The 27,856-nt window shown below is 41.1% G+C and overlaps 1 protein-coding gene across 1 annotated transcript; it reads right to left on the minus strand.

The window, feature by feature from the left end:
- Nucleotides 1-554: 554 nt before the first annotated feature.
- Nucleotides 555-9,897, minus strand: LOC128126093 (uncharacterized). The gene is made up of 2 exons (XM_052763826.1): nt 9,131-9,897; nt 555-570 (listed from the first exon to the last, which is right to left on the minus strand). The coding sequence occupies exons 1-2, from the start codon at nt 9,895-9,897 to the stop codon at nt 555-557; spliced, it is 783 nt and encodes a 260-aa protein (XP_052619786.1).
- Nucleotides 9,898-27,856: the final 17,959 nt, after the last annotated feature.

Genomic DNA, 27,856 nt, shown 5'->3' on the forward strand with positions numbered 1-27,856 from the left:
CAGACAGAAATAAAGAAAATAACCTTCTACAGACCTAATTTATCGGAATTCCCTAGTCACCCCATAAATACCGGAATTAAGGACAGAATCCGCACATCGAGGAAAAGTTAATCCATAGTTCTAGATACAGGTTATTTTAACCTGAACAGTAGATTCCCATGTATATCTTTCTGCTCAACCTATCTAAGCGTCATATTATCAGGCTAAACGAATCTAACTAGTTCAGGATTTGTCAAGTCCTTGAATTCCTTAAGTTTAATTCTTCCTAGTCAAGTCCATTTAGAATCTTTCGTGGCTACCAGCGCATCGAATACAGAGCGTAGATAATTTAATTTTGGTACGTTAGGCAGATTCGGATTGCATGTTATCACTTCATAATATCACTTCCCAACACATCACTGACAAACAAAACTATTAGCAACATATTTTTGATTTTCTGATTTTTTTAATGTTTTTGGATTTTTGAAAATTTTCAATTTTTTTGTTTGGTTTTTGTTTATTTTTCTCCCTAAATTTGTGCATGGGTGAGAATGAAATCACTAAAATGCACAAATTTAAAAACAATCTAACCTAAAAGAAAAATAAAATATAAAAATAAAAGATAAAAAATAAAAATAAAATAAAAATTAAAAAATAAAAGATTAATCCTCAAAACGAATCATTTTCAAAAATCCCACAAGCACATCGAAACGAGCTTTGTTAAAGGGCTTGGTGAACAGATCCGCCACATTATTAGTAGTGGGAACCTGTTCCAGCCGGATGAGTGAACGTTCATAGCAATCTCTGATAAAATGGATTTTGATATCAATGTGCTTGGTTTTGGAATGTTGAGCAGGATTTTTAGCAATTATAAGGTCCTAATTGTAAGGTCCTAAACGGATCTTTACCAATGATCAAGCAATTTGAATCGCAGCCTCATTATCACAATAAATGGAAGTTTCTAGATAATCCAAACCGTAATCCAACAACTGATGTTGGATCCAAATAACTTGAGAACAACAAGTAGAGGCAACAACATATTCCGCTTCTGCTGTTGAGGTTGAGACGGTATGTTGTTTCTTGCACTGCCATGACACCAGCCTATCTCCAAGGGATTGACACCCTCCTGATGTTGATTTCTTGTCAAGCTCACAGCCTCCATAATTAAGGAAAATCTTTTGACAGCAATAAGATCTGAAAATTTAGGATTAACCTGATAACGTGCGCATTGACAAACTGCAAACATTATGTTTGGAAGGCTTGCAGTAAGATACATCAATGATCCGATCATCGATCTGTAGTGTGTCTGATCTACGGATTCTCCATCAGTATCTGGAGTCAGTAGGGGTCTTTTGGCCATCGGCGTCGATGCAGGTTTTGCGTCTTGAAACCCGAACCTCTAAAGAATATCCTCCACATACTTAGCTTGATGGAGTAGGATTCCGGTTGAATTTTGTTTGACATGAAGCCCCAGAAACATGTTCATTTCTCCCAACGAACTCATCTCAAACCGCTTTTTCATAACGCCTTCAAACTCTTTGCATAGTTGTGGACTGGTAGACCCGAAGATAATATCATCAACGTAGATCTGAACTAGAATCTAATCATTACCAACATGCTTGATGAAAAAAGTTTGATCGATAGTGCCACGAGAGTATCCATGCTCGAGCAAATGCTTTGTGAGAGTCGCATACCACGCTCGAGGAGCTTGATGCAACCCATACAACGCCTTGTCCAACTTGTAGACATGATTAGGAAACTTCGAGTTAACGAACCCAGGGCGCTGATCAACATAGATTTCTTCCTTCACCTTGCCATACAAGAAGGTTGTCTTGACATCCAATTGGTAAACCGTGAAGTTCATGTAGGAAGCATAAGCAAGGAAGATACGAATAGCCTCCAAGCGAGCTAGTGGAGCATAAACCTCAGTGTAGTCAAGACCCTCAATTTGTCTAAACCCGCGAACCACCAATCTAGCTTTATTACGCACTATAACCCCTGAATCATCCTGCTTGTTTCGATAGACCCAGCGTGTGTCAAGAGACTTTTTTACCTTTGGTAACTCAACCAATGTCCAAACCCCGAGCTTTTCAAACTGATTCAGCACTTCATGCATAGCATCTATCCAGCTGGGCTCATTCAAGGCCATTTCAATATTCTTAGGCTTTATTTGAGAGATAAAGCAAGAATAGAGACATGCATTAACATCTCCACTCTGACTTCTATTTTTAACTCCGTCGCCCAAATGACCAATGACGTTTTCGATCGGATGATCGTGTTGAATTCTTGAGGGTATCTCCTGGCTAATATCATTGGGGGAAATAATAAGACTGTGAATATTGAAAACTCCATCATTTGATGATTGTTGAACATTAGATGAATCTGCTACAAACTCATTAGCAATTTCTTTAGGAAATAGTAGTTCCATAAAAGTTGAAGTGACAGCGGAAGTATCTCTAGACATGAACTCTCTTTCAACAGGGGTAAGAGGTGTAGCATTAGCATCAGGGGTATCATTTTGAACTGAAGATTTTGGACTATCAAGTGGAACAGATGACGCAGATGGGTTTTAGCCATAAGAACTTTCCTATGTGCGCATGCAAAACCCTAATGCTTGGATCTAGGCTTTCTAATTAAACATGCTTTGAATCCAAGACTTCTAATGACTAATTAGGTATAAAACAATACAAAATCAGATCTAGAAGTTTACCTTTGAATCTCTTGTTTTGATCTTGTTGTCTTGGAGCTCTAGAGTCACAATTGTCACTCCTCTAATGGCTTACAAACACCAATAAGCAAAGAAGATGATTTGAGAGAGAGAGGAGAGGAGGAAATCGGCCAGGGTTTCTTTATTCTAGATGAGATACCGATTTCCCTTAGCCATAGGGTCTATTTATACTTGTAGACTCCTTAAGGGTTTCACCTTAAACCCTAATTGGATAATCCTTTCCTTAAAGCAATCCAAATCCTTATCATAGATAACTCATGGACGATTTTGAGCTATCCAAAGCTCTAGAATCCGTCCAATCCCTATCGCTTAAGGATTTACAGTCTAAAGTGTAACTATCAAACAATTGACAGTTTATACCCTCTTATTTAATTAATCTCTTTAAGTCACCAAATTAATACTAATTAATTTATGACTTATATTAATCAAATAACAATATTATTATTCCTTATATTATTCTCATAATATATTAATAATATTTATTCTCTCATAATAAATCATCCTGTCAAGTTGCTATGGTGAAGGCAACCCAAAAGGACCATGCACAATCGGGTCAAATACTTGCCTAATATAGTTGCAGCCTTAGACACTATTCCAACAGTCTCCTACTTGGATAAGTCTAGTAACTATATGCACAAGTACAATTCGATCTGCAATTGTAGCTCTCAAAGACGCTGTCAAACTCTGATCTAATCAATCTTGTCCTTTAGATAAGGGATCGTACAGTCCTCTGTTAGATATCATGTTGACAATTCTATGGAATGATTAGTCTAGCCTTTTGGTTTCTCGATCTCCGATTTATTTGACATAGAACTTAATCAACCACATCAATTCAATTCTGAACGGGCCCGACACATAAGTCAAATCATATCATCGAGCGGCCGAGATATCGCTTTTACCTTCTTAGGATAAAAGTTACAGATAAACTTCGACTTATATGCATTTGCTTATTCATTAATCAACTATACACAACAATGCGTTTTATAACACCGAGTTACTGATGCGTTTTCGCATTATCAATGTACAACCAATTAACAAATAACAAACCATATATCTAGGTTTTAATACTATATGATATTATCGTCTTGCGATCACCCTTTTATATCATATTCCATAAGGTGATTCCAGCAAGCGCGGGTTTGTTCCAATGCTCAAAACTAGTTCATAAGCACTCATGAACGTCGCAACAAGCTTTTGCTATGTCTAATACCATTTAGACAATCTACGCACCAATTCACGACAATCTTCATTCATATCTACTTCCAACATATGAACGATTGTGGACAATTTGAATAATTCGATTATTCTTAACAAATTCAATTATTCTGGAAGTCAAAACATGCAAAATGAAACAATAGTTAAACAAATAACATAAGACAGTAACATTACTCATAAATAAAACTCCTTTATTTAATCATCAAATGTTAATTACATTTATCTATTACACGTTTCTAATACTATCTGATCTATGCTAATATCATCCTTCAGCCCAATACTCCTAGCATGCTGCAAATGCTTAACCCTACTCAGTCCCTTCGTAAGCGGATCTGCTGGGTTATCTTCCGATGATATCCTCTTCACTACGAGTTGTCCTTCTTCTACACGATGTCTAATAAAGTGGTATTTTCTGTCGATATGTTTAGATCTACCATGATCCCTCGGTTCCTTGGTCAAGGCAACCGCTCCTTCATTATCACAGAAAATCTCCATGGGCTCCTTTATGGCAGGTACAACTCCAAGATCACCGATGAAGTTCTTTAGCCATATTTCCTCCTTCAACGCTTCGCTCGCTACAATGTACTCTGATTCGCACGTTGAATCAGCTACGGTTTCCTGTTTGGAACTTTTCCATGTCACTACTCCTCTATTCAGGGTAAAAACCCAGCCCGACTGCGAACGATAGTTGTCCCTGTCGGTCTGAAAGATGGCGTCACTATACCCTCGCACCTTCAAGTCATCACTCCCTCTGAGGACTAAGAACCATTCCTTCGTCCTCCGAAGGTACTTAAGGATATTCTTCACCGCAATCCAATGGGCTCTGCCAGGATTCCCTTGATATCTGCTAACCATGCTCAAAAGCAAAGGCTACATCAGGGCGAGTACAAGTCATAGCATACATGATTGAGCCAACTGCGGAAGCATATGGTACTCGGCTCATTTCTGCTATCTCAACTTCGGTACTCGGACTTTGAGTCATACTCAACTTGGCATTACTTTGTATCGGTAATTCTCCCTTCTTCGAGTTTTCCATACTTGTGACACCCAATTTTTTTTTGCAAAAATTTTAAACTTTTAAAACCCATCTTAAATTAAATTAAAACAACTGAAATAGTCATAACATAATCCATCAACTTAATAATCATATAAAATAAGTGCGGAAGTAATAATAATAATAAGGTCCCAACAAAATAACTAGTAGCGATGTCCCGATGCTCCATGTCAAGCCTTAGCCTCTTTAATCTTAGCACCTGAAAAGTTATAAGGGAAAAACGTAAGCACGAAGCTTAGTGAATTCAAACACAGACATTGTACTAACATTCATATTTACTAGCCCTAATCCATTTTCCAATTATAATGATAAAGGCAAAGAACGAATCAATGTCTATATTACGAGAAGGACTTGTAGGTTTGAACCGCACCGGGAAGATCCCGTATCATTTGGCCCTAATCACCGCACCTCACGAAGAGTATTACGTTGGTGATCTTACCTACCCACCGCACCGGTAAATCCGTATCCTTTGGTGGTGTCCCCATATCCATAATTAGTTACATACAGTGCACATGTACGAATTAAAACAATACTTATATAGCATGCTTTTATAATAAATTCAAATAATCACACACGCGCTAACTAGCAAACACAATCATCAATACAACGGTGTGAGAGAACTCACCTTGAGTGAGTATTAAGGATGGCTAACAATAAAATAATGCTACCAAGATTGAGAAAACTTCAAAACCTCACCTAAGAAGGACTAAAGGTTAGAAAGGAGAAGTAACGAAGCTATGAGTTGAGAAAAGAGTAATCACAGCAAGGTCTCTAAAACAGACCTGCTGTTCAAAATGGATTTACTCCAAAATATAAAACAAAAACATAGCTTTAACTAAATTTTATAGGAAACTATGATTGCTCTGGATTCCACAACTATAAAGAACTCATTCTAACTCCAAAAGATGAATTAAATATGAATTTTACAAAATGGTGTATCACTTCTGTCTCCAACAATACAGTCAAGTGATTTTGGCCAATTCTACCCAACTTGTGAGTAGAATTAGTCCAAAAGAAAATTAAGAGAAGTAAAGGACATACAAGTGAAAGTCTCAGAGTTGGAATTGAATGAAAAACATCTTTTAAAATTCCAGATATAAAATTCACACTGTGGACAATCACAGCACTAGCAAAAGCTGGGGTGAAGATAGGATCTTGAGATGATGTATAACATACAATTACAATAAAATAAGAAGGAGAAGAGGTGAAGATGAAATCATAAAACTAGAACAAGGTTATGAATCAAGTAGTAAGAAAGGATAAGGAGGTTCATACCAATACGAATCAAGGCTGGAAATGAACAAGAATTAAGCTCCAAACAGCCCCTTGGCTGCTCTTGATCCCAAAGAGAGAGAGAGGGACGATTTTTGAGAGAGAGGGAGGGTTTAGAGTGTTTTCCTTGTGTGTGTTCCAAATGATTCAATTTACACATTAAGTACTATTAACTAGATGGACTTTGCAAATAGGCCCATAGCCCATGGACTTCAATAAAAGGAGTTTACAAGATGATCAAAAGAGTCCAATAACATAAGAAATTAGACATTGGTTAAATAAATTAACCCAAGGTTACAAGGATAATTAAATTAAAATAACCAAACGTACCGAGAAAACCCCGGGCGTTACAACTCTCCCCCACTAAGAACGGACTTCGTCCTCGAAGTCAACACCTAGAAACAGATCCGGATAATGAACCCGCATCTCGCATTCCGGTTCCCAAGTCCATTCCGAACCCTGCCTATGTTGCCACTGCACTGTAACCAGGTTTATAGTCTTCTTGCGAAGAGCTTTCGTCTTTCGTTCTAAAATAGCAATTGGTTTCTCAACATAATTGAGACGCTCGTCAATTTGTATGTCCTCCAGTGGTATCACAGCGGTCTCATCAAAAACGCATTTTTGTAACTGAGACACGTGGAACGTATTATGAATTAGACTAAGCTCGTCAGGAAGCTCTAAACGGTAAGCCACCTTCCCCACACGAGCTATGACCTTGTAGGGTCCAATGAATCGGGGTTCGAGCTTTCCCCGCTTCTGAAATCGAATCACACCTTTCCAGGGGGAAACTTTAAGCAACACATAATCTCCCACCTGGAACTCAAGATTGGAGCGTCTTTTGTCGGCATAACTTTTCTGACGACTGCTCGCTGTGACCAAATGATCCCGAATCACTTGGATTTTCTCCGTAGTCTGTAGCACGATATCGGTACTCCCAAGTACCCTCTGCCCAACCTCGCCCCAACAAACGGGCGTCCTGCACTTCCTCCCGTACAAGGCTTCATACGGAGGCATTTTAATGCTCGAGTGATAGCTGTTGTTATAAGAAAACTCAGCTAGATGTAGATGGTCATCCCAACTACCCCCAAAATCAATCGCACACGCCCTAAGCATGTCCTCCAAGGTCTGAATCGTCCGCTCACTCTGCTCGTCTGTCTGCAGATGGAAGGCGGTACTAAAATGTAATCGTGTGCCCAATTCCTCTTGAAACTTCCTCCAGAACCGAGAGGTAAATCGGGTGTCTCGATCGGAGACGATAGAAACGGGCACCCCATGTAATGAGACAATCTCCCGAACAAAGATCTCGGCTAATTTCTCCGCCGACGAGCTCTCCTTTATAGCCAAAAAGTGAGCACTCTTAGTCAAACGATCAACAATCACCCATATCGTATCTGATCCTCGGGCAGTTCTAGGAAGTTTTGTAATGAAGTCCATGGTTAGATGCTCCCATTTCCATTCAGGAATCTCTAATGGTTGCAACTTCCCATGCGGTTTCTGGTGTTCCACCTTGACCTTCCGACAGGTCATACATTCTTCCACAAATCGAGCCACATCATTCTTCATTCCATGCCACCAGTAAGCCCCATGAAGGTCCCGATACATTTTAGTAGCACCAGGATGGATATAAAATTTTGACTTATGAGACTCATCCATTAGGGTTTTCCGATTTCCCCCGGTATATGGGACCCAACCCCTACCGTAGCGAGTCAGCAAACCCCGCCCGTCTCGTTCCATCTTAGGCAACTCTTTCCCAATCTTCTCACGCCTGATGTTTTCCTCCAGTATTGCCGTCTTTTGGGCGTCCCGGATTAGATCTAACAAAGACGACACCATCGTGATCCGGAGACACTTAGCTCGAATCGGTTCGGCAGATTGTTTACGACTGAGAGCATCAGCTACCACATTAGCTTTACCGGGGTGGTAGTGAATTTCACAATCATAATCTTTTACCACATCCAACCCTCGGATCTGCCTCATATTCAAATCCCGCTGCTCGAACAAATATTTTAGACTCTTATGGTCAGTGTATATGATAAACTTCACTCCATAGAGATAGTGTCTCCAAATCTTAAGAGCGAAAACAACAGCCCCAAGCTCCAAATCATGAGTGGGGTAGTTTCGTTCGTGGGGTTTCAGCTGTCGGGAGGCATAGACTATCACCCTATCTCGTTGCATTAACACGGCACCAAGACCTTGAAGCGATGCATCACAGTAAACCACCATATCCTCAACCCCATCAGGTAAGGCCAAAATCGGAGCATCACACAATCGTTTCCTTAGCTCATCAAACACCAGCTGCTGCTCCGGGCCCCAAACGAAATTCATTGATTTCTTGGTCAATCAGGTGAGTGGTAAGGCGATTTTAGAGAAATTTTCAATGAACCTCCGGTAATAACCGGCTAAACCCAAGAAACTGCGAATTTCAGAAGGTGTTTTTGGAATCTTCCATTGTTTAACCGCATTAACCTTGGCTTGATCGACCTTAATACCGTTTTCTCAATGTCAGAGGGTGAGTACGGAATGCTGTTTTCTCAATGTCTTCTTCACGAACCCGCATCTGATGGTAACCGTAACGTAAATCAATCTTGGAAAACCAAGATGCTCCCTGAAGCTGATCGAAAAGATCGTCAATACGTGCCAACGGGTACCTATTCTTTATCGTGCGCTTGTTTAGCTCCCTATAATCAATACACATTCGCTGGGATCCATCTTTCTTCTTCACAAAGAGAATAGGAGCACCCCAAGGCGAGCAGCTTAGCCGTATAAACCCTTTATCACTTAGTTCTTGAAGTTGATCTTGGAGCTCTTTCATTTCAGGTGGTGCCAAGCGGTAAGGAGATTTCGCTACCGGAGTCGCACCTGGCACCAAATCAATGTGAAACTCCACTTGCTGAATAGGTGGAAAGCCAGGGAGTTCCTCCGGAAAGACATCGCTGAAGTCGGAAACGATAGGAACGTCGTCTAGTGCTATAGCAGAAGAGCAAGAAGCCATAGCCAGGCGGGGAATGTCCCCCTGAATAATAAGTTCTCCACCTCTAGGGTTTCGAACACGAACTTGCTTCTTACGAAAATGGATTTCCGCATCAAACGCATCAAGCCAATCCATGCCTACGATAACGCAGAGCTCTCGCATCGCAATAGGGATAAGATCAATGGGGAATTCAACTCCAAAAAACTCGAGAGTGTAACCTCGATAAACATCGGTGACATAAATAGTGCGGTTGTCGACAACATCGACAACCATTGGGTGAGCCAATTTTCCGATACTACGCCCCAAACGATTAATAAACGTGTGAGATACAAAAGAATGGGTAGCACCGCTATCAAACATAACAACATCGGGCTTGGAATCTAGCAAATAAGTGTCTGCCATTGTCGTTGTAATCACCGGCTCCTCCACAGTCATCTGGTGAGCACGACCTCGTGTCACCATAGTGGTTCCCTTAGAGGATGATGCAATTGCAGGATTTGTACCCCTGTCTCCTTTACCAGTCTTCAACTTCGGGCATTCAGGCTTCTTGTGTCCCGTCTCGTTGCAGTGATAGCAGACGGGAACTGCAGAAGTAATATAAGGTACTGCACTCGCAGGGGGATCCCTACAATTCTTCCAATGATGCCCTGGCTTTTTGCAGTTGTAGCATATCAACATATTTTTCTCGCCCTGAAGACGTCCTATACTCATACCTTGACTTACTACCCTGCTTTTGCGTTTTCTGGGCATCTCTGGATGTCTTGGAAGAGGTGTCATTGGCCTTCCTCTTGGATTGGGTCTGCAACTCGATTTCCCTCCTCCTTGCTACATTCATGATCGCAGATAAAGTCGAGAACTCCTGCATGCTAACGAATTCCCGAATCTCGATACGTAGGATGGCCGTGTACTGGCTGACTAACCAGGCCGCATTCCCAGCAAACGAGGGGCAAAAAGATAGCATCTCCAAGAACTTGGCGTTCAGGTCACTAACGGATTCAGTAGTCTGCTGTAAGGCCATGAACTCTTGCTGCATCCGCTGCTGCTCCACCTTAGGCACATATTGTGCCTCGAACCTCTCCACAAATTGGGCCCAAGACATGGCCCTCACTTAGTCTTCGTTCAATAGAGCGGTGATGGTGTTCCACTATGTCTTTCCCCTTTTTCACAGCTGATTCATGGCGATCACTGCTTTGTACTAGTCCGGACACCCAACACTTATGAAGGCGCCCTCAACATCTGACACCCAGGGCTTAGTAGCAACTGGGTCAGATTCACCATTGCAAAGAGGAGAGCTACACTTGTTGAACTTCTCGAAGTAGTATGCCGAATCCTGAACAGGCAGAGACAGTAACGCTTCCCCGGGAATAGCCGCGTGGCGCTCATCCAAAAGAGCACCGAATTGGTTGATTATGTCGTTGGTCAAACCCGGGATTAGTTAGTTGAAACCGTTATTGAATTCCTCAACGACAATATCCCTAACTTGCTCCATTTGGAGCTGATTAAGTCGAGCAGGCGGAGCCATTGGTATCCATAGAAGAAGAAAAATCTTAGAAACAATTCAGCCTAGATATTTCTAGGAAGACAAAACACTCAGCTTGCCGAAAATTTTTCAACCTTGCCCCGACTCGAAACCGGCACCGATGTTTCAAATAGTAGGGGCCCTTCTACTACCTTCCACACAAGTTCCAATTTCGCATTCGCGTCTAGTTTCAAAAGTTCCAGTTCGCTCTAGCCGTTAATTTTACAACTCTCTCACATGTTAACACTAACTAAGTGTGTAATCTAATATTTTAAGGCTAGTAGAATCCAATTCATAGTCAACAATTTAACATAAACATTTAACATAAGAAATAAGGCTTACTTGGCTGGCTGACTGGTACACCGCGACATCTTTCACTACTAGTCTTCAGAAAGTTTGAAAAATATTTTAAAAAGAAAATAAACTCTTATAGAGCCTCAAATTTGAGTCTAGAACATCCACAAGAATGCCTAGTTCCCTCAAACTGTGGCTCTGATACCAACTTGTGACACCCAATTTTTTTTTGCAAAAATTTTAAACTTTTAAAACCCATCTTAAATTAAATTAAAACAACTGAAATAGTCATAACATAATCCATCAACTTAATAATCATATAAAATAAGTGCGGAAGTAATAATAATAATAAGGTCCCAACAAAATAACTAGTAGCGATGTCCCGATGCTCCATGTCAAGCCTTAGCCTCTTTAATCTTAGCACCTGAAAAGTTATAAGGGAAAAACGTAAGCACGAAGCTTAGTGAATTCAAACACAGACATTGTACTAACATTCATATTTACTAGCCCTAATCCATTTTCCAATTATAATGATAAAGGCAAAGAACGAATCAATGTCTATATTACGAGAAGGACTTGTAGGTTTGAACCGCACCGGGAAGATCCCGTATCATTTGGCCCTAATCACCGCACCTCACGAAGAGTATTACGTTGGTGATCTTACCTACCCACCGCACCGGTAAATCCGTATCCTTTGGTGGTGTCCCCATATCCATAATTAGTTACATACAGTGCACATGTACGAATTAAAACAATACTTATATAGCATGCTTTTATAATAAATTCAAATAATCACACACGCGCTAACTAGCAAACACAATCATCAATACAACGGTGTGAGAGAACTCACCTTGAGTGAGTATTAAGGATGGCTAACAATCAAATAATGCTACCAAGATTGAGAAAACTTCAAAACCTCACCTAAGAAGGACTAAAGGTTAGAAAGGAGAAGTAACGAAGCTATGAGTTGAGAAAAGAGTAATCACAGCAAGGTCTCTAAAACAGACCTGCTGTTCAAAATGGATTTACTCCAAAATCTAAAACAAAAACATAGCTTTAACTAAATTTTATAGGAAACTATGATTGCTCTGGATTCCACAACTATAAAGAACTCATTCTAACTCCAAAAGATGAATTAAATATGAATTTTACAAAATGGTGTATCACTTCTGTCTCCAACAATACAGTCAAGTGATTTTGGCCAATTCTACCCAACTTGTGAGTAGAATTAGTCCAAAAGAAAATTAAGAGAAGTAAAGGACATACAAGTGAAAGTCTCAGAGTTGGAATTGAATGAAAAACATCTCTCAAACTCCAGATATAAAATTCACACTGTGGACAATCACAGCACTAGCAAAAGCTGGTGACTGCCCACTGACCTGGAGTGTGGATCCATTATAACCAATTTATAATTGGAAATAACACCCCATATTCTCCAGATCTTAAATTCATAATATAAGGAACATATAGAAACTTGGAATCACTCTGGATCCTTTTCCAAGTCTTAGAAATGATGAAAACAAAATGACATATCAGAACAGACCCGGATCAGACCTAACAGCAAAGATGTCATTCTTTCACATAGATAAAGCCCTTATCAGTGAGGTTGGCCTTCTTAAGTGTTGGGCTGAAGTTCTGTTTTGTATTGCGTCTTTTGGGCTCGTAGTTTAGCCTAGTATTCTCCGGTTTGGGCCTGTCCAACCGAGAGCCTTTTATGTATAGTATATAAGTTATCGCTTGCATGCATATTAGGTTAAGATTTAAGATTCAATTTTTCTGTTTTGAGCGTTTCAGTGTTTACGATTTTGTTCTCTTGTAATCTTCCAATCCTTTACAGTTGATGTTCTTAATCGAGCTCTTCTAAGGATTTTATTTAATCATTCAACACGTTTGATTCAAGCTATTTGTTCTTAATATTGCGTTCTTCCTTGTTATTTATATTGTGTTCTTGCTGTTTCACATTCACACACTTGTTCAAGATCTAATCGATCTTTATAGATTAAAAGCTATTGTGTTTTAAATCTCATCAATTGGTATCAGAGCAGGAGGCTGTGTAATCGATACACTTCTTTTCTGTGAAAAAGATTTTCATTAGGGTTTTCCGCAATCATCGATATTTATTGAGCCGTCATCTTAATTGACGTATCTTAGTATTTATTGTTTTGCCCTAATCTGCTTTATTACAAGTCTGATCTTTGAACAGGTTATTACGATCATTATGGACGCAACGCAATCAAACCCTATTAATATTTCCAACAGCATTGGTTCGACGACAAAGATTCCAATCTTATACACCCATGACTACGAAGTATGGGCACATCATTTTGAAGATTACGTGATTGGATCGGAGGACAATGGTTTTCTCATATGGGAAGCCATTATCAATGGACCATTTTCTCATTCAGCGACATCCAGAGTTATCAAGACGCAAAAAGAATACAACGATTTGCTCAAGGACGTGACGAATCTTGCACAGGATGAGAAAGATAAATTCCAGTGCAACATTAAGGCACTAAGGTTGATCAGATTCGCCCTTCAGTCCGACACATTCAGACTAGTCAGCTCATGCACTACGGCGAAGGAAGTGTGGGATAGACTTCGCGAACTGTATTCAACAGACGAAGATCTTGAACACTCCATCCAGACCTTGCTTCTATCTGAGTTTGGAGAATTCAGGCAAGGAGCCGAAGAAACCGTGACCCAGACGTTTGATCGCTTCAATCATCTTCTCAGCAAGATGATCAAACATGACATTGAAAGGAAGCTCATCGAACAAAAGGTTACTTTCTTGAACGGACTGAGATCGGAATGGAGAGCAGTAGTTTCCACAGTCAAAGCCCATGAACAGTTTAAATCATACTCCTTGGCGAAACTGGTGGGTATTCTAAAGTCCCAAGAGAAGATTGTTGTTCAAGAGAAGAACGTGGTGTCTAGTCTTGGTTCGTTGGCCCTCCTATCTAAAAGTAAAGCCGTGATGGAGGATGAAGAGCTCAACTTGGAAGAATATGACCTCACAACTGAGGATTATGCCATGATGGTATCCAATCCTAAGAGGTTCATAAAGAAGAGATTCCCCAGCAACAAAAAAAACCGAAACTGGCAGGGGAGTTATAGCTCTGAAAAGGCAAATAATGAACCGAAGGCTGAGGAGTCCAAGAAGGAACCGAAGGCAGATGGCGATTCCGGAGTAAGCTGTTTTTACTGTGGGGGCAAGAACCACTATGCTAAGGACTGTGTCCTTAAAAAGATGGCTGAAAAGGATGATGGAAAGGATGAGGAAGCCGTGCTGCAGAAAAGGTTGGATGAGTTGAGGAAGAAAAAGTCTACCGCTAACCCTTCTATTAATGCTCTTATTGTGCAGGGTTCGGTTAATAATGATGAGTTCGGTAGCACCGAAGTTTGGTCTACTGACTCAGAAGATGAAGAAGTGAGGAAGCCTACTCATGGAAAGGCTTACATGGCTAAGGAGGAAAGCAGTGGTGGAAAATGCTTCATGGTGTCAAGCTCATCTCAAATGAGGGGATACAACACCGATGGAGGAAGCAATGGACCGAAAGTGCAGGAAGACATGTGCTTCACAGCCAAACCACTCAGCCAATAGTTCAATGAGCTTGATGAACTGATAAAGAAGGTACAATCTGTTTTTATTTCATCTAAAGTACCATCATCCTCATATGAGAAAGAACTAAAAAGCGTTAACACAAGAATTTCTCATTTAGATAGTAGCTTAACTCAAACTAGAGTCACCAATTCTAACCTGACTGATCAATTAAGCAGGGCGGCGTCGAAGAGTGAGGAGCGGATTGAGTTAAAAGAGTCGGAATTAATCAAAGTCAAAGATGAAAACATTTATTTGCAGAGAGACAATTTGAAATTGTTAAAACAACGAAATGTTTTTTGTTTAATAGCTAAACGTTTATATTCCAATATAACTCAGTTGCACTTGGATTGTGAGATAGGCAAAAAGATCCATCGTATGATTTTACCATTCCTTGAATTTAAGGAGGATGAAATCGATGCCGAAGCCTACAATTGTGAGAGTGTGATTTCGTCTGATGATGTCAACCCATCTTATCAAATTGGACTGGACAAAATTGAGTCCTTCATTAAATCCAAAGACCATAAGGACATGCTCAAAAAACTCCTGGACGAAAATGATAGACTTAAACTGAGAACCGAAACCATACAAAAGTTTGACTCTCTAAATGCCAAAGTAAGCTCAGAAAATAAAATTGATGTTGAAAATGCATCTGAGCTTAACGAGGACGAAAACATGAGTGAAATTTCTGTAGAGGATACGGTTGACTGCTCAGAATTTGTAAAAAGCGAAACTGAAAACCACAAAAATCTTATTTCTGAAAATTCTGTGGAATTCGCTAGATTGTCCCAACAAAAGTCCCCGAAATTAGTAGAAAAGGCTGTTGTCTATCAAAAGGTCAGAACTACTCCGAATCAGGTATACAAAGTGACTGGAGTAACCGAACATCAGACAGCTGAACTCACGGCTATCGTTAATGAAGACAATGCTGATGGCTGTGATGAGTTCTTCTGGGAAGCTCCTATTGACAATGGAAACGAAACCGTTGGCCTATCTGAAAGAACCTCTTGGATGAAGAAAGGGAGATACATACCTGAACCTTTGAACAAGCCTGATAATTTCAGTGAACCAAGCACAAGTGGTACTAAAGATACTCCTCAAGAGGATGATCATTCGGCAAAAGAAGACATTCCTTCAACGCCAACAGCTCGAAGTGAAACTTCATCAGATACTCCTTCCACTTCCTCAGGGCAAACTGAGTCTTCGTCTAACATTTCCTCTGCACCCTCAGCTCAAAGAAAAACCACTAAAGATCAAAAGGAACCAGCCAGGGTGACATCAAAAGCGAAAGCGAACGTTCATCATCAACCCAAACAGATGAGGGATAAAAAGATAGAAAGGAACCTAAGATACAGGAAAAACATTTCTAAAAGGAAACAATTCTGGCACTCCCAAAATGCATACTATTCGCACAAGGACAAGAATCTGAGGTTTGAAAATAATGATGATTCTAACAACCGAAAGCCAAGGTTCGGTTCGCAAGAAGATACCAACCGAAAGCCAAGGTTCGGTTCGCAAGATGATACAAACCGAAAGACAAGGTTCGGTTCGCAAGAAAATTCTAACCGAAAGCAAAGGTTCGGTTCTGAAAAGGAGTTCAACCGAAACCAAAGGTTCGGTTCCAAGAACAACTCCAACCGAACGCAGAGGTTCGGTTCTGAAGTCAGAAGAGAACAAGACTCAAAGGTTAAATCCACCCACGATCAAAAGCAAAAGGGTCACCTAGAGTCATCAGCAAGGAAGACACCTCCATCCAAATCCAAATCCTCTCTTCCTAATTCTTCTTGTTTATCTCCTTCTCGCTCTAACGCTAATCCCACTTTTCCTCAAAAACTTTATTCGTCAGCTGAACAGAAGGGAAAGCAAAAGGTCGATGAATCCAAGCCTGAGCCCAAAGGAAACCAACCTAATCTTAACAAAATAAAAGTTTTCACCATTAAAAAGAAAGATGAAACAACTTTGATTAAAAGAACATATCTTGTTGATATCTCTCTAACTATTCCTGTTCCCATGAAATCCTCACATGGACCCAAGAAACTTTGGGTTCCTAAATCTGCTTAATTTTTGCAGGTTATAAGTGACGAGCAGTTTGACGAAGAATGGTACATCGACAGTGGCTGCTCGCGTCACATGACAGGAAGGAAGGAGGAACTCAGGGAATACAGATCTCTTGCAAATGGTGGCAACGTTAAGTTTGGAAATAACTCTTACAGCACCATAAAGGGATATGGGATGATAACGAATGGTGATTTTACCATAAGAAAGGTGGCTTATGTGGAAGGACTTCAACACAACCTCATCAGTGTATCTCAGCTTGTTGGAGGTACAGGTCTCAAAGTTTCATTCGATGATGAAGGTTCTGAAATCATAGAGAAAACAACAAAGAAAGTGATTCTGAAGTCAGAGCGAAAGGGTGAAATGTTTCCGCTGAACATGAAACCCATCAAAGGGAACCCAGCAATCTGTCTGCTATCAAAAGCTCAATCCGACGAAAGCTGGTTGTGGCACAGAAGACTCTCTCATCTCAACTTCAAAGATATCAACCGCCTTGTCACTGGAGGTCATGTTAGGGGTCTTCCATTGCTCAAGTTCGACAGAGAGCATTTATGTGCTGCATGTGAAATGGGAAAGCAGAGTCGTCAAAGTCACCCATCTATAATCAACACAAAAGTTGTTGAACCACTCGAATTGCTTCATATCGATTTGTGTGGTCCTTCATCTATAGAAAGCATCGGTGGTAGCAAGTATATTCTTGTTATCGTTGATGACTTTTCACGATTTACATGGGTGTTCTTTCTAAAGCTCAAATCTGAAGCGACTCAAAAGCTGAAAGTGTTTATCAAGCAAATTGAAGTCCAGCTCAAGAAGGTCGTTCGCAACATCAGGAGCGACAATGGTCTCGAATTCAAGAACAGGGAGTTTGAAGCGTTTCTTGCAGAAAAGGGAATCAGCCATAATTTCTCAGCTCCCTACACACCACAGCAAAATGGAATAGTCGAAAGACGAAACCGATCTCTGTGTGAAGCTGCCCGAACTATGTTAAGTTTCGCTTCCTTACCTCTTTATTTTTGGGCTGACGCTATTTCTGCTGCTTGTTATACACAAAACAGGTCCTATCTCAACAAGCGATTCACGCTCACACCATATGAGATACTGAACAACAGAAAGCCCAATGTGAAATTTTTCCACGTTTTTGGCTCAAGGTGTTTCATCTTTAACTCTAAAGAGCACCGCAACAAATTTGATGTCAAAGCCGACGAGGGAATCTTTCTGGGTTACTCACTCACATCCAAGGCGTACAGGGTCCTAAACAAACGCTCAAGAAGGATTGAAGAGACATACTATGTGACCTTCGATGATAGCTATGTCAAGAAGCTACAGGCCATAGATGACACTGCCAGGGAAATCTTTCCTCAAACTGGTCAAGTCACAGTCTCAATCGCCAATATGTACGAGAATTTTCTGGATCTATTTGACGAACCGGAAAAAGCTTCTCTCTCCGAAGCAGGTGCAGCTGACAATAAAATAGATCATATGAAGCAAATTGTCGAAGATGCTGCAAGAAGGATGCATAAAGGAAATTCGCCCACTGATGAATCTCCAACCAACAATGCTTCAGTCGAGGGGGAGCCAAGCTCACAAGTCCAGGGGGAGCTAAGCTCTACTACTTCACCCGAAGGTCCTTCACCAACCGAAGGTGCCCCTCCAAACGAAGGTGCTTCAATGCCTGAAAGTCCAGCACCGCAAGAAACCCCTGAACCTCATGTTTCTCGAGACTCATCAATTGAGGGGGAGCATGATGATATGACGCTTGATTTCGATAGCCAATCTGAGCCTGAAGAGATGATCAACGCTGAACTAGATCCATCCTTTGATCCAAATTACCCTCCTCTTACAAAATGGACCAGAGATCATCCTATCTCTCAAGTAGTTGGTGATGTATCTGAAAAGGTTTTGACCCGATCTCAACTGAAGGCAAAACAGACATCCCTATTCTCAAAAGTTGAGTTCTGTATGTTTAACTCATTTGTATCAAAAGTTGAACCGAAGACAGTGAACACTGCCCTCGATCACTCTGATTGGGTTCAAGCGATGCAAGACGAACTGAATGAGTTTGAAAGGAACAAAGTCTGGCGCCTCATTCCAACTCCTCCAGATGCTTCGGTTGTTGGTCTTAAATGGGTCTTCAGAAACAAAATGGACAAGGAAGGTAATGTCATAAGGAACAAGGCTCGTCTGGTTGTCAAGGGATACTGTCAGGAGGAAGGGATAGATTACGAAGAGACGTTCGCTCCAGTAGCTAGACTAGAATCGGTTAGAATATTTCTGGCCTATGCTGCTCACAAAAACTTTGAGGTCTTCCAAATGGACGTCAAGTGCGCATTTCTCAATGGAGAACTTGAAGAAACAGTGTATGTGGAGCAACCTCCTGGGTTCGTGAATGAAAAATATCCAAATCATTGCTACATTCTGGATAAAGCTGTGTACGGCCTCAAACAAGCTCCGAGAGCCTGGTATGAAACGCTTACAAAATTTTTAAAGATGTCCAAATTCAAACAAGGTTCGGTTGACCCAACCTTCTTTCGCAAAAAGGAAGGTAACCACCTTATGATCGTTCAAATTTATGTCGATGACATCATCTTTGGCTCTACGAATCCCAGCTTAACAGCTGAATTCAGAAAGTTGATGGAGACTAAGTTTGAAATGAGCTCAATGGGTCCTATTAATTTTTTCCTTGGTTTAAATATAAGACAGGGACCCGAAGGCATCTTTATCAATCAGGAAGCTTACACAAAGACTCTCCTAGCAAAGTTTGGCATGATGGGAGACTCAAAAGTCAAAGTCCCTATGGCATTCGGCACCAAACTTACCCCTTCACTGGATAAACCGGCTGTCGACATCACGCTCTATCGTCAAATGATAGGCTCACTGATGTATCTAACTGCTAGCAGGCCTGATATCATGTTTTCTGTATGTTATTGTGCTCGATTTCAGGCTAACCCACGCGAACCTCACATGCTGGCAGTGAAGAACATCCTACGCTATCTCAAGCGAACCGCCTCCTTGGGTCTATGGTATCCATCCAACTCTGGCTTCTTCGTTCAAGCCTATTCTGATGCAGACCTTGGAGGATGTGGACTCGACCGCAAAAGCACAACTGGTGGCTGTCAATTTCTTGATGGGAAGTTGGTCAGCTGGCAATCCAAGAAACAAACATGTGTGTCGCTGTCTACTGCTGAAGCGGAATACATTGCCGCTGCATCCTGCACATCACAAGTGATTTGGATCCAGAGTCAACTTCGAGACTATGGACTCAATATGAAGAAGATCCCTCTATATTGCGACTCTGAAAGTGCAATTAGGATCTGTCATAACCCGGTGCAACACTCTAAAACCAAACACATAGCACTGAGGTATCACTTCATCAAAGATCATGTGGAAGATGGAAATGTCGAAGTTCACTTCGTGAGAACCACTGATCAACTGGCTGACGTCTTCACCAAAGCTCTTCCAGAAGCCTCATTCAATAAAATTTTGCAAGGCCTAGGTATGATGGAATCAGAGTCAGTACCACACACTACCTCTCAATCTCAAACGTAAGAAGCGAAACCAACCGAACGTTCGGGTTCGGTTCAACCATTTCACTCGCTCATTAATTCAAAGGTAGTTTTTCTAAGTTGTAAATTTCTTGTGCAAAATTTGTTTTTCTTTATGTAAAAAGTTTTTTTTATTGCCTATCTAAACTTCTTGGTTTCTTAAAATTTTCCAAAAACCGAAACCTCCAGAAGGTTCGGGTTCGGTTTTTCAAAATTTTCAAGAACCGAAACCAACCGAAGGTTCGGGTTCGGTTTTTCAAAATTTTCAAGAACCGAAACCAACCGAAGGTTCGGGTTCGGTTTTTCAAAATTTTCCTGAACCGAAACCAACTGAACGTTCGGGTTCGGTTTTCCATTTTTTTTTTATCAAAAGTTTTTTTTTTTATTATCAAAAGTTTTTTTTCTTGTCTTATTTTTAATCTTTTCTATTTTTTTTCTTTTTTTTTCCATTTTTTTTAATTTTATTTTTTTTATAAATTTCAAACACTCCAAAATTTTTTTTTTGTATGTTCGTTTATTTATGGGGATATATTTGCTGAATTACTTAAGTGTCCCTAGAAGCATGCTGTTGTATGTGTCCCAAGCCTCATAAGATTTTGAATAATTGCCTTCACGACTTGGTATACACAAACCTTGTCTTCCCCATAAGGCTAACTTATTTATTCTAATCGCGAGCTACCTCACACTCTTCTCACATGAGTTAAGAGTCTCCTGCTTGGTCCTTATGTTCGCAGCAGAGGTACTATGTCTTCTTACACCATCTCCATTACACTTCTCCATAACATTCGTTTCATCACTGTAACCCTAGAGATTCTCAGAAACTACCACTGAGGTTTATGGTTACGCAACACCTGTGTTTATGATCTTAGTTTCGTGCCACTACGAGCTGAGTGAAACCCAAAATTCAACACCAATGAATTGACGGTGACAAATTAATTTGATCAAGTTTTTACCAATGAATTGACGAATGTACCTTCATGAAATCTCAATTTCTTTTCTTTTTGCGTGGTTCCAATGAAATTGTTACACACCATAACATTTCTTCCCAAGGGATCCAGTTTTAATTTTTTATCTGAGATTTCATTTTCCTCCAAGTCACTTAATAAACAACTCCAACCTACTTGTTCAACAGACTACACTGGTCTCACAAGTACTTTGTTCACATTCGTTCTTATATCAAGAATTGAATTGTTGAATCAAAGCGAAACCACCCTTATTTTATCTTATTAAAAGAAGCCTTTCAACATTTATTAATAAATGTTTGATCGTAATTCAACGGGATTCCACACTAACACTTTAAGGTCTCTCTTGACCTTGAAGGAAGAGATTCGTGCCCGGGATCATCAGTTTCGTGTCCTTATGGACATCACAGATTATCCTAAAAAGAGTTGCTTTATTTCTTTTTCTTTTACACTCCTTGCACGTAAATCCAAGATTTTCAAAAATTCCGTTACTAATTATTTTACAGGCTGAATATTTACTGGATGATTACAAATGAAGTTGTGGTCAAAAATTAGCCACGTGGATCATTAATTCCAAACAGCCGTTAAAAAGGGGAAAAGACAAAAGATGCTGACGCGGCGGAAGTTCAAAGGATAGAAATTCAAACGACGGTAAAAAGGCGGGTGCGTGAATTTGAAGAGGCCGCGCTTTTTCTGACACTATTGGACGCGTGTACAATATTGAAGCGTCATCCATCAGGCATTAATGGCGCGTGTGGAAATGGAAACAGTTCATCTCTCTAAACCGGCGCTTATTGGGCGGCGTGATCCTAGGAATCTGACACTCTCTCTCCTACGTGATCATCGCACGTCCCAACTGTCACCAATCAGTCACTCAAAAACCCTTCCATATTCCCATAAAAGATTTGAATCGATCTTTCTCTCTCCTATCACCTACTATAAAAACCCATCCAGACCACCTTTTACCTCTTTACTGCCCCCATAATTTCCAAAGCAAAACACTTCCAAACTCTCTCCCGGTCATCTTCTTCTCCACACCTGCAACAATGGCTGAATCCTCTTCCGTCCATGCTACTTCTTAGATTCTCCCCATCAGACCTCAACAATGCCTTGTCATTGATCTGAACCCAGAAGCCTATGATCCCTACATGTCGCCGATTATTGAATGCCTCAAGTACTCCCAACTTGCTCCGGCATTGTCCAAGATTGAAACGGTGCCAATGGTGGCTCTTTCTCAGGTCTATGCCACGGCCTACTACGACAAGGGCGTCGACAGGATCTTTTTCGAAGTGGCGGAACACAAGACGTCAATTTCTCGTCCCCGCTTCTGCTCTATGCTTGTGTTTGCCGCTGACCCATCGCGTGTTCACCCGGAGACAATTCCGGTTGGTATGTTCTACAGCATGTTCTACAACATGGGCTACACGGAAGTTCTCACCTCCGTCGCCAGATTCAAGAAATCATGCCTACCGCCCCAATGGAATGGGTTATTTACAGTCCTCTTCAAGGGACTGTCAGAACGAAGCTCAGGATCAGACGGGGCCAGTCGTCTGTTTCTGTCAATCATGTATGGGGTCTACAACGGGATCAACCTCGACTACGGGTTTGTCCTTTGGCAACAGCTGATTCAGAGCCTATCTTCCACTTCTCGACACTCTGAAGTGTCGCTGGCCCGGTTCTGGATCTTGATCACAAGATGGGCTATGGACAAGTTCGATGTCCAAACTGCTGACGGTGCACCGATGTCTTCGGTTGGTACGTTCCACACCACGAAGATCATCGTATCAGCTGCATCAAAATTCTCCTTCATTGGCTCTATCCCGGAGTCGATGTATGGGAGTGTTCCATCTGAAAGCAGCTTCATCAAGGCGATCAAGGAGTTAGGGCCATCTGGTCCGAGGGAACTGACTCCGGACATGTTGAGATCAATCCATGATGCCGACAAACCGGGGGTCAGGGGCAAGAAAGCAGACAAGGGGAAGAAACCATCAAAAGCCCCAAAACCCACTCCCAAGAAACGCAAACAACCAAAGCCTGCTTCATCCCCAAAACCAAAAAGGAGGAAGACCCAACCGAAACGGACGCTCGTCCTTTCATCATCCTCTACCGAATCCGAAGGTGGGAGTTCGGGCTCTGAGGAGTCACAAGGAGACGAATCTCCACAAAGAGGCAACACACCTCCTCGTTCCCCAACCCCGGACATGGAACTTCACCAATCCCCTAGATCCATCATCCACCATATATAGGGTGAAGATAGGATCTTGAGATGATGTATAACATACAATTACAATAAAATAAGAAGGAGAAGAGGTCAAGATGAAATCATAAAACTAGAACAAGGTTATGAATCAAGTAGTAAGAAAGGATAAGGAGGTTCATACCAATACGAATCAAGGCTGGAAATGAACAAGAATTAAGCTCCAAACAGCCCCTTGGCTGCTCTTGATCCCAAAGAGAGAGAGAGAAGGACGATTTTTGAGAGAGAGGGAGGGTTTAGAGTGTTTTCCTTGTGTGTGTTCCAAATGATTCAATTTACACATTAAGTACTATTAACTAGATGGACTTTGCAAATAGGCCCATAGCCCATGGACTTCAATAAAAGGAGTTTACAAGATGATCAAAAGAGTCCAATAACATAAGAAATTAGACATTGGTTAAATAAATTAACCCAAGGTTACAAGGATAATTAAATTAAAATAACCAAACGTACCGAGAAAACCCCGGGCGTTACAATACTAAAACGTTTTAGTACTTTCTCTAAGTAAGTGTTCTGACTAAGTCCTATTAGTCTCTTACTTCTTTCTCTCACTATCCTTATTCCCAAAATGTAAGAAGCCTCTCCGAGGTCCTTCATAGCGAAGCACTTCCCGAGCCAGGACTTAACCTCCTGCAGAGTCGGGATGTCGTTTCCTATGAGCAATATGTCATCGACATATAGAACGAGGAAGCTTACTATACTCCCACTGGCTTTGACATATACACACGATTCATCTTCGCTTCGTACAAATCCAAACTCTTTGACTTTCTCATTGAAGCAAAGATTCCATCTGCGAGATGCTTGCTTAAGTCCATAAATGGACTTCTCAAGCTTACACACTCTATTCGGATGCTTCGAATCCACAAATCCCTCTGGCTGAGCCATGTAAACATCCTCAGCCAACTTTCCGTTAAGAAAAGCGGTCTTGACATCCATTTGCCAAATCTCATAATCATGAAATGCGGCAATCGCTAGCATCACTCTAATAGATTTTATCTTCGCAACTAGTGAGAAGGTCTCATCATATTCAACTCCGGGAGTTTGAGTAAAGCCCTTCACGACCAATCGTGCTTTATATGTGTGTACGTTTCCATCCACGTCGGTCTTCTTCTTGAAGATCCATTTGCACCCAACGGTCTTACGTCCGGGCACATAATCAACCAAATTCCAAACTTGGTTATCATACATGGATTGGATCTTGCTATCCATTGCCTCTTTCCATTTCGCAGACTCCGGGCCTGCCATGGCTTCCTTATAGCTATTAGGTTCATCAAGGTTTATTAGTGTACCATCACTAATATACATGTCCCCTTCGGTAGTAATATGAAAACCATAAAACTGGGGTTGAACTCTAACTCTATCGGAACGTCTAAGAGGTAAGGACTCGTCAATCGGTTCAACCGGATTTTCCTCCTCGGGTTGAGTGCCAGCGGTAGAGGTTCCTTCATCTATCGACTCTTGAATCTCTTCAAGTTCGATTTGCCTCCCACTGTCTCCTTGGCTTATGAGTTCTCGCTCTCAGAAAACTCATCTCCTCGCAATGAAGACAACATTGTCCTTCGGTCTATAGAAGAGATATCCAAAGGATTTTTGCGAGTAGCCGATGAAAATACATCGCTCACTACAAGGTTCGAGCTTTTCATGAGTATCTCGTCTTACGAAAGCCTCGCAACCCCAAACCTTGATATGTGCTAACGAGGGAGCTTTCCCTGTCCACATCTCGTGAGGTGTTTTGGCAACCTTCTTAGTAGGGACTCGGTTAAGGATATTGGCAGCAGTCTCTAAGGGATACCCCCAAAAAGAGATTGATAGTGAAGCACGACTCATCATAGAGCAAACCAAATCCAATAAGGTTCGATTACGCCTTTCTGCCACACCATTCAATTGTGGTGTCCTAGGTGGCGTCAATTGTGAAACTATTCCACACTCCTTGAGATAATCGTGGAATTCAAGACTTAGGTACTCTCCTCCTCGATCGGATCTAAGCATCTTGAATTTCCTGCCCAATTGATTCTCCACTTCATTCTTGAACTCTTTGAACTTTTCAAAAGTTTCTGACTTTTGCTTGATTAAGTAGATATACCCATATCTACTATAGTCATCGGTGATAGTCACGTAGAAGCGGTTCTCATCCTTCGTGGTTGATCTAAACGGTCCACATACATCGGTATGTATTAGGTCCAATAGACCCTCACCCCTTTCGTAAGTACTTGTGAAGGGTGACTCAGTCATCTTTCCAAGTAAACAAGACTCGCACGTGTCATCTTCCCTAAGGTCGAATGACTCCAACACTCCATCCTTTTAGAGTTGGGCTATGCGTTTCTTGTTGACATGTCCAAGACGACAGTGCCACAAGGATGCTCTATCCATACTATTGGAAGAATCTATGTTCAAAACATCATTTCCTAAGTTATGAACAATCATAACAGTTTCATATATTCCATTACATGGTATAGCTTCAAAATAAAAAACACCATTTAGATAAGCTAAAATAGAACCATTCTCATTATTAAAAGAAAATCTAAAACCTTGTCTAAACAAACCATGAAATGAAATGATGTTTCTATCCATTTCTGGCGAATAGCAACAATTGTTCAAATCTAAACATAAACTATTCCTAAGCACTAAAGAATACACTCCAATCTTGGTCACAGGCGACGATCTTCCGTTCCCCATGATTAGATTGATCCTTCCTTGCTCCACATCCCTACTTCTTCTTAGTACCTGCGAAAGATGGCTTGATCTTTCCTTCCTTGATGGCTTGTAGGTACTCTGGGCAGCTTCTCTTCCAATGTCCTATCTTGTGGCAGTGGTGGCACTCTGCCTCCTTCGAGTTAGGGAAGGGTTTAGCAGGATCAACTTTGGTCCCACTAGAAGAGGCACCATCTCGGGCTTTAACCTTACGATAGTTCTTAGACGAAGCCTTCCTCTTCTTTCCCTTTCCTTGTCCAATAGCCAAGACAGGAGCAGCGGGCGGATTGGGAGTTGGTGCAACAGACTTGTCCTTGAATTTGCTCTCAGCGACCCTCAAGAGACCTTGGAGTTTGCTTAGGGTGACCTCCTCTTTGTTCATGTGGTAAGTCATCCTAAATTGATTGTAGCTCGGAGGCAAAGAGTGAAGCACCATGTCGATCGCCAAGTCTTCCCCAAAGTCAACATTTAACTTACGAAGGCGGTCGACATACCTTTGCATCTTTTCCAGGTGCACGGTAAGAGATTCTCCATGACCCATCTTAGCGGAAATCATGTTAGTGAAAATCTCATAACGCTCTTGTCTCGCGTTTTGGTGGTATCTCTCCAATAAGTCTTGATGCATCTCGTACGGGTACATGTCCTCATAGGACTTTTGGAATTCGGAGTTCATGGTGGCTATCATGATGCAATGTACCTTCGTTGCATCTCGCTCGTGAGTTTCAAAAGCGGTCATTTCAGCCGGAGTAGCGATTTCAGGGTTGATTTTCTCGAGCTTGTCATCGAGGACATACTCCTTATCCTCATAGCGAGCAATGGTGCGAATGTATCTTATCCATTCGCTAAAGTTCGTCCCATCGAAGGTGACCTTTTGACAAAGGCTCATCAATGGGAAAGAACTAGCAGCAACGTTGTTTGCGTTCGACATCTACAAATAGAAAGGACAAAGTTAGATTAGATTAAGAATCCCTAATTATCACCCAATAAGAAAAATTAGGGCTAGGATCCAACAAAAATATTTACATATTAGAAAAGGGATGCCGTAATCTAACATGCAAATAATATGAAGGTAAGTGAATGACGATTCACTAATTCTCCACCATATAAACATAACTTTAAGTCCTAAATGTATTGAGAATTCCTAGGTTCGGATGAGATTCATTGAAACTATTCAATGGCATGTTTAAATCTCGATATGCCCCTCTTGTTTGTGACTGGGATACCGAGGATCACAAAGCGGGTGTGAATTACCATGCAAATTAACATGGTGTCTTCATTGTAATGATCACCTATTCGATGTGCCGGTAAACCACACACGCTCCATCGAACTATGATAAACAATGAATCACCCTTTGCCACCTTCGCTTAGAACCAATTAGTGTGCCGGTAAACCACACACGCTCCACTAACTTCTTAGCAAGGTGCAAAGTGTAATTTCATGGGATTGCATCAATTCATTTTTCCTAAAGTAACTATGATTGGGAAATTTTAAAATTATGTAGTTACTTTGTATTTCATATTATACTTTTTAATGAGAGGATGAGGTTGCCCTATCCTACCCGTTCGGCTAACGACCCTCCACCGATCAAGCAAGCGGTGGGTGTGAGTGTACACCCATTAAGCGCCATTTTATAGGCCGCAACCTTATACCCACCTTATAGATCGGCTTCGTGAATGAGGCCTACTAACGGTAATACTAGCATTTAGTTATACATACAT

The sequence above is a fragment of the Lactuca sativa genome, chromosome 5, assembly GCF_002870075.4.
Source record: "Lactuca sativa cultivar Salinas chromosome 5, Lsat_Salinas_v11, whole genome shotgun sequence".
NCBI lineage: Eukaryota > Viridiplantae > Streptophyta > Magnoliopsida > Asterales > Asteraceae > Lactuca > Lactuca sativa.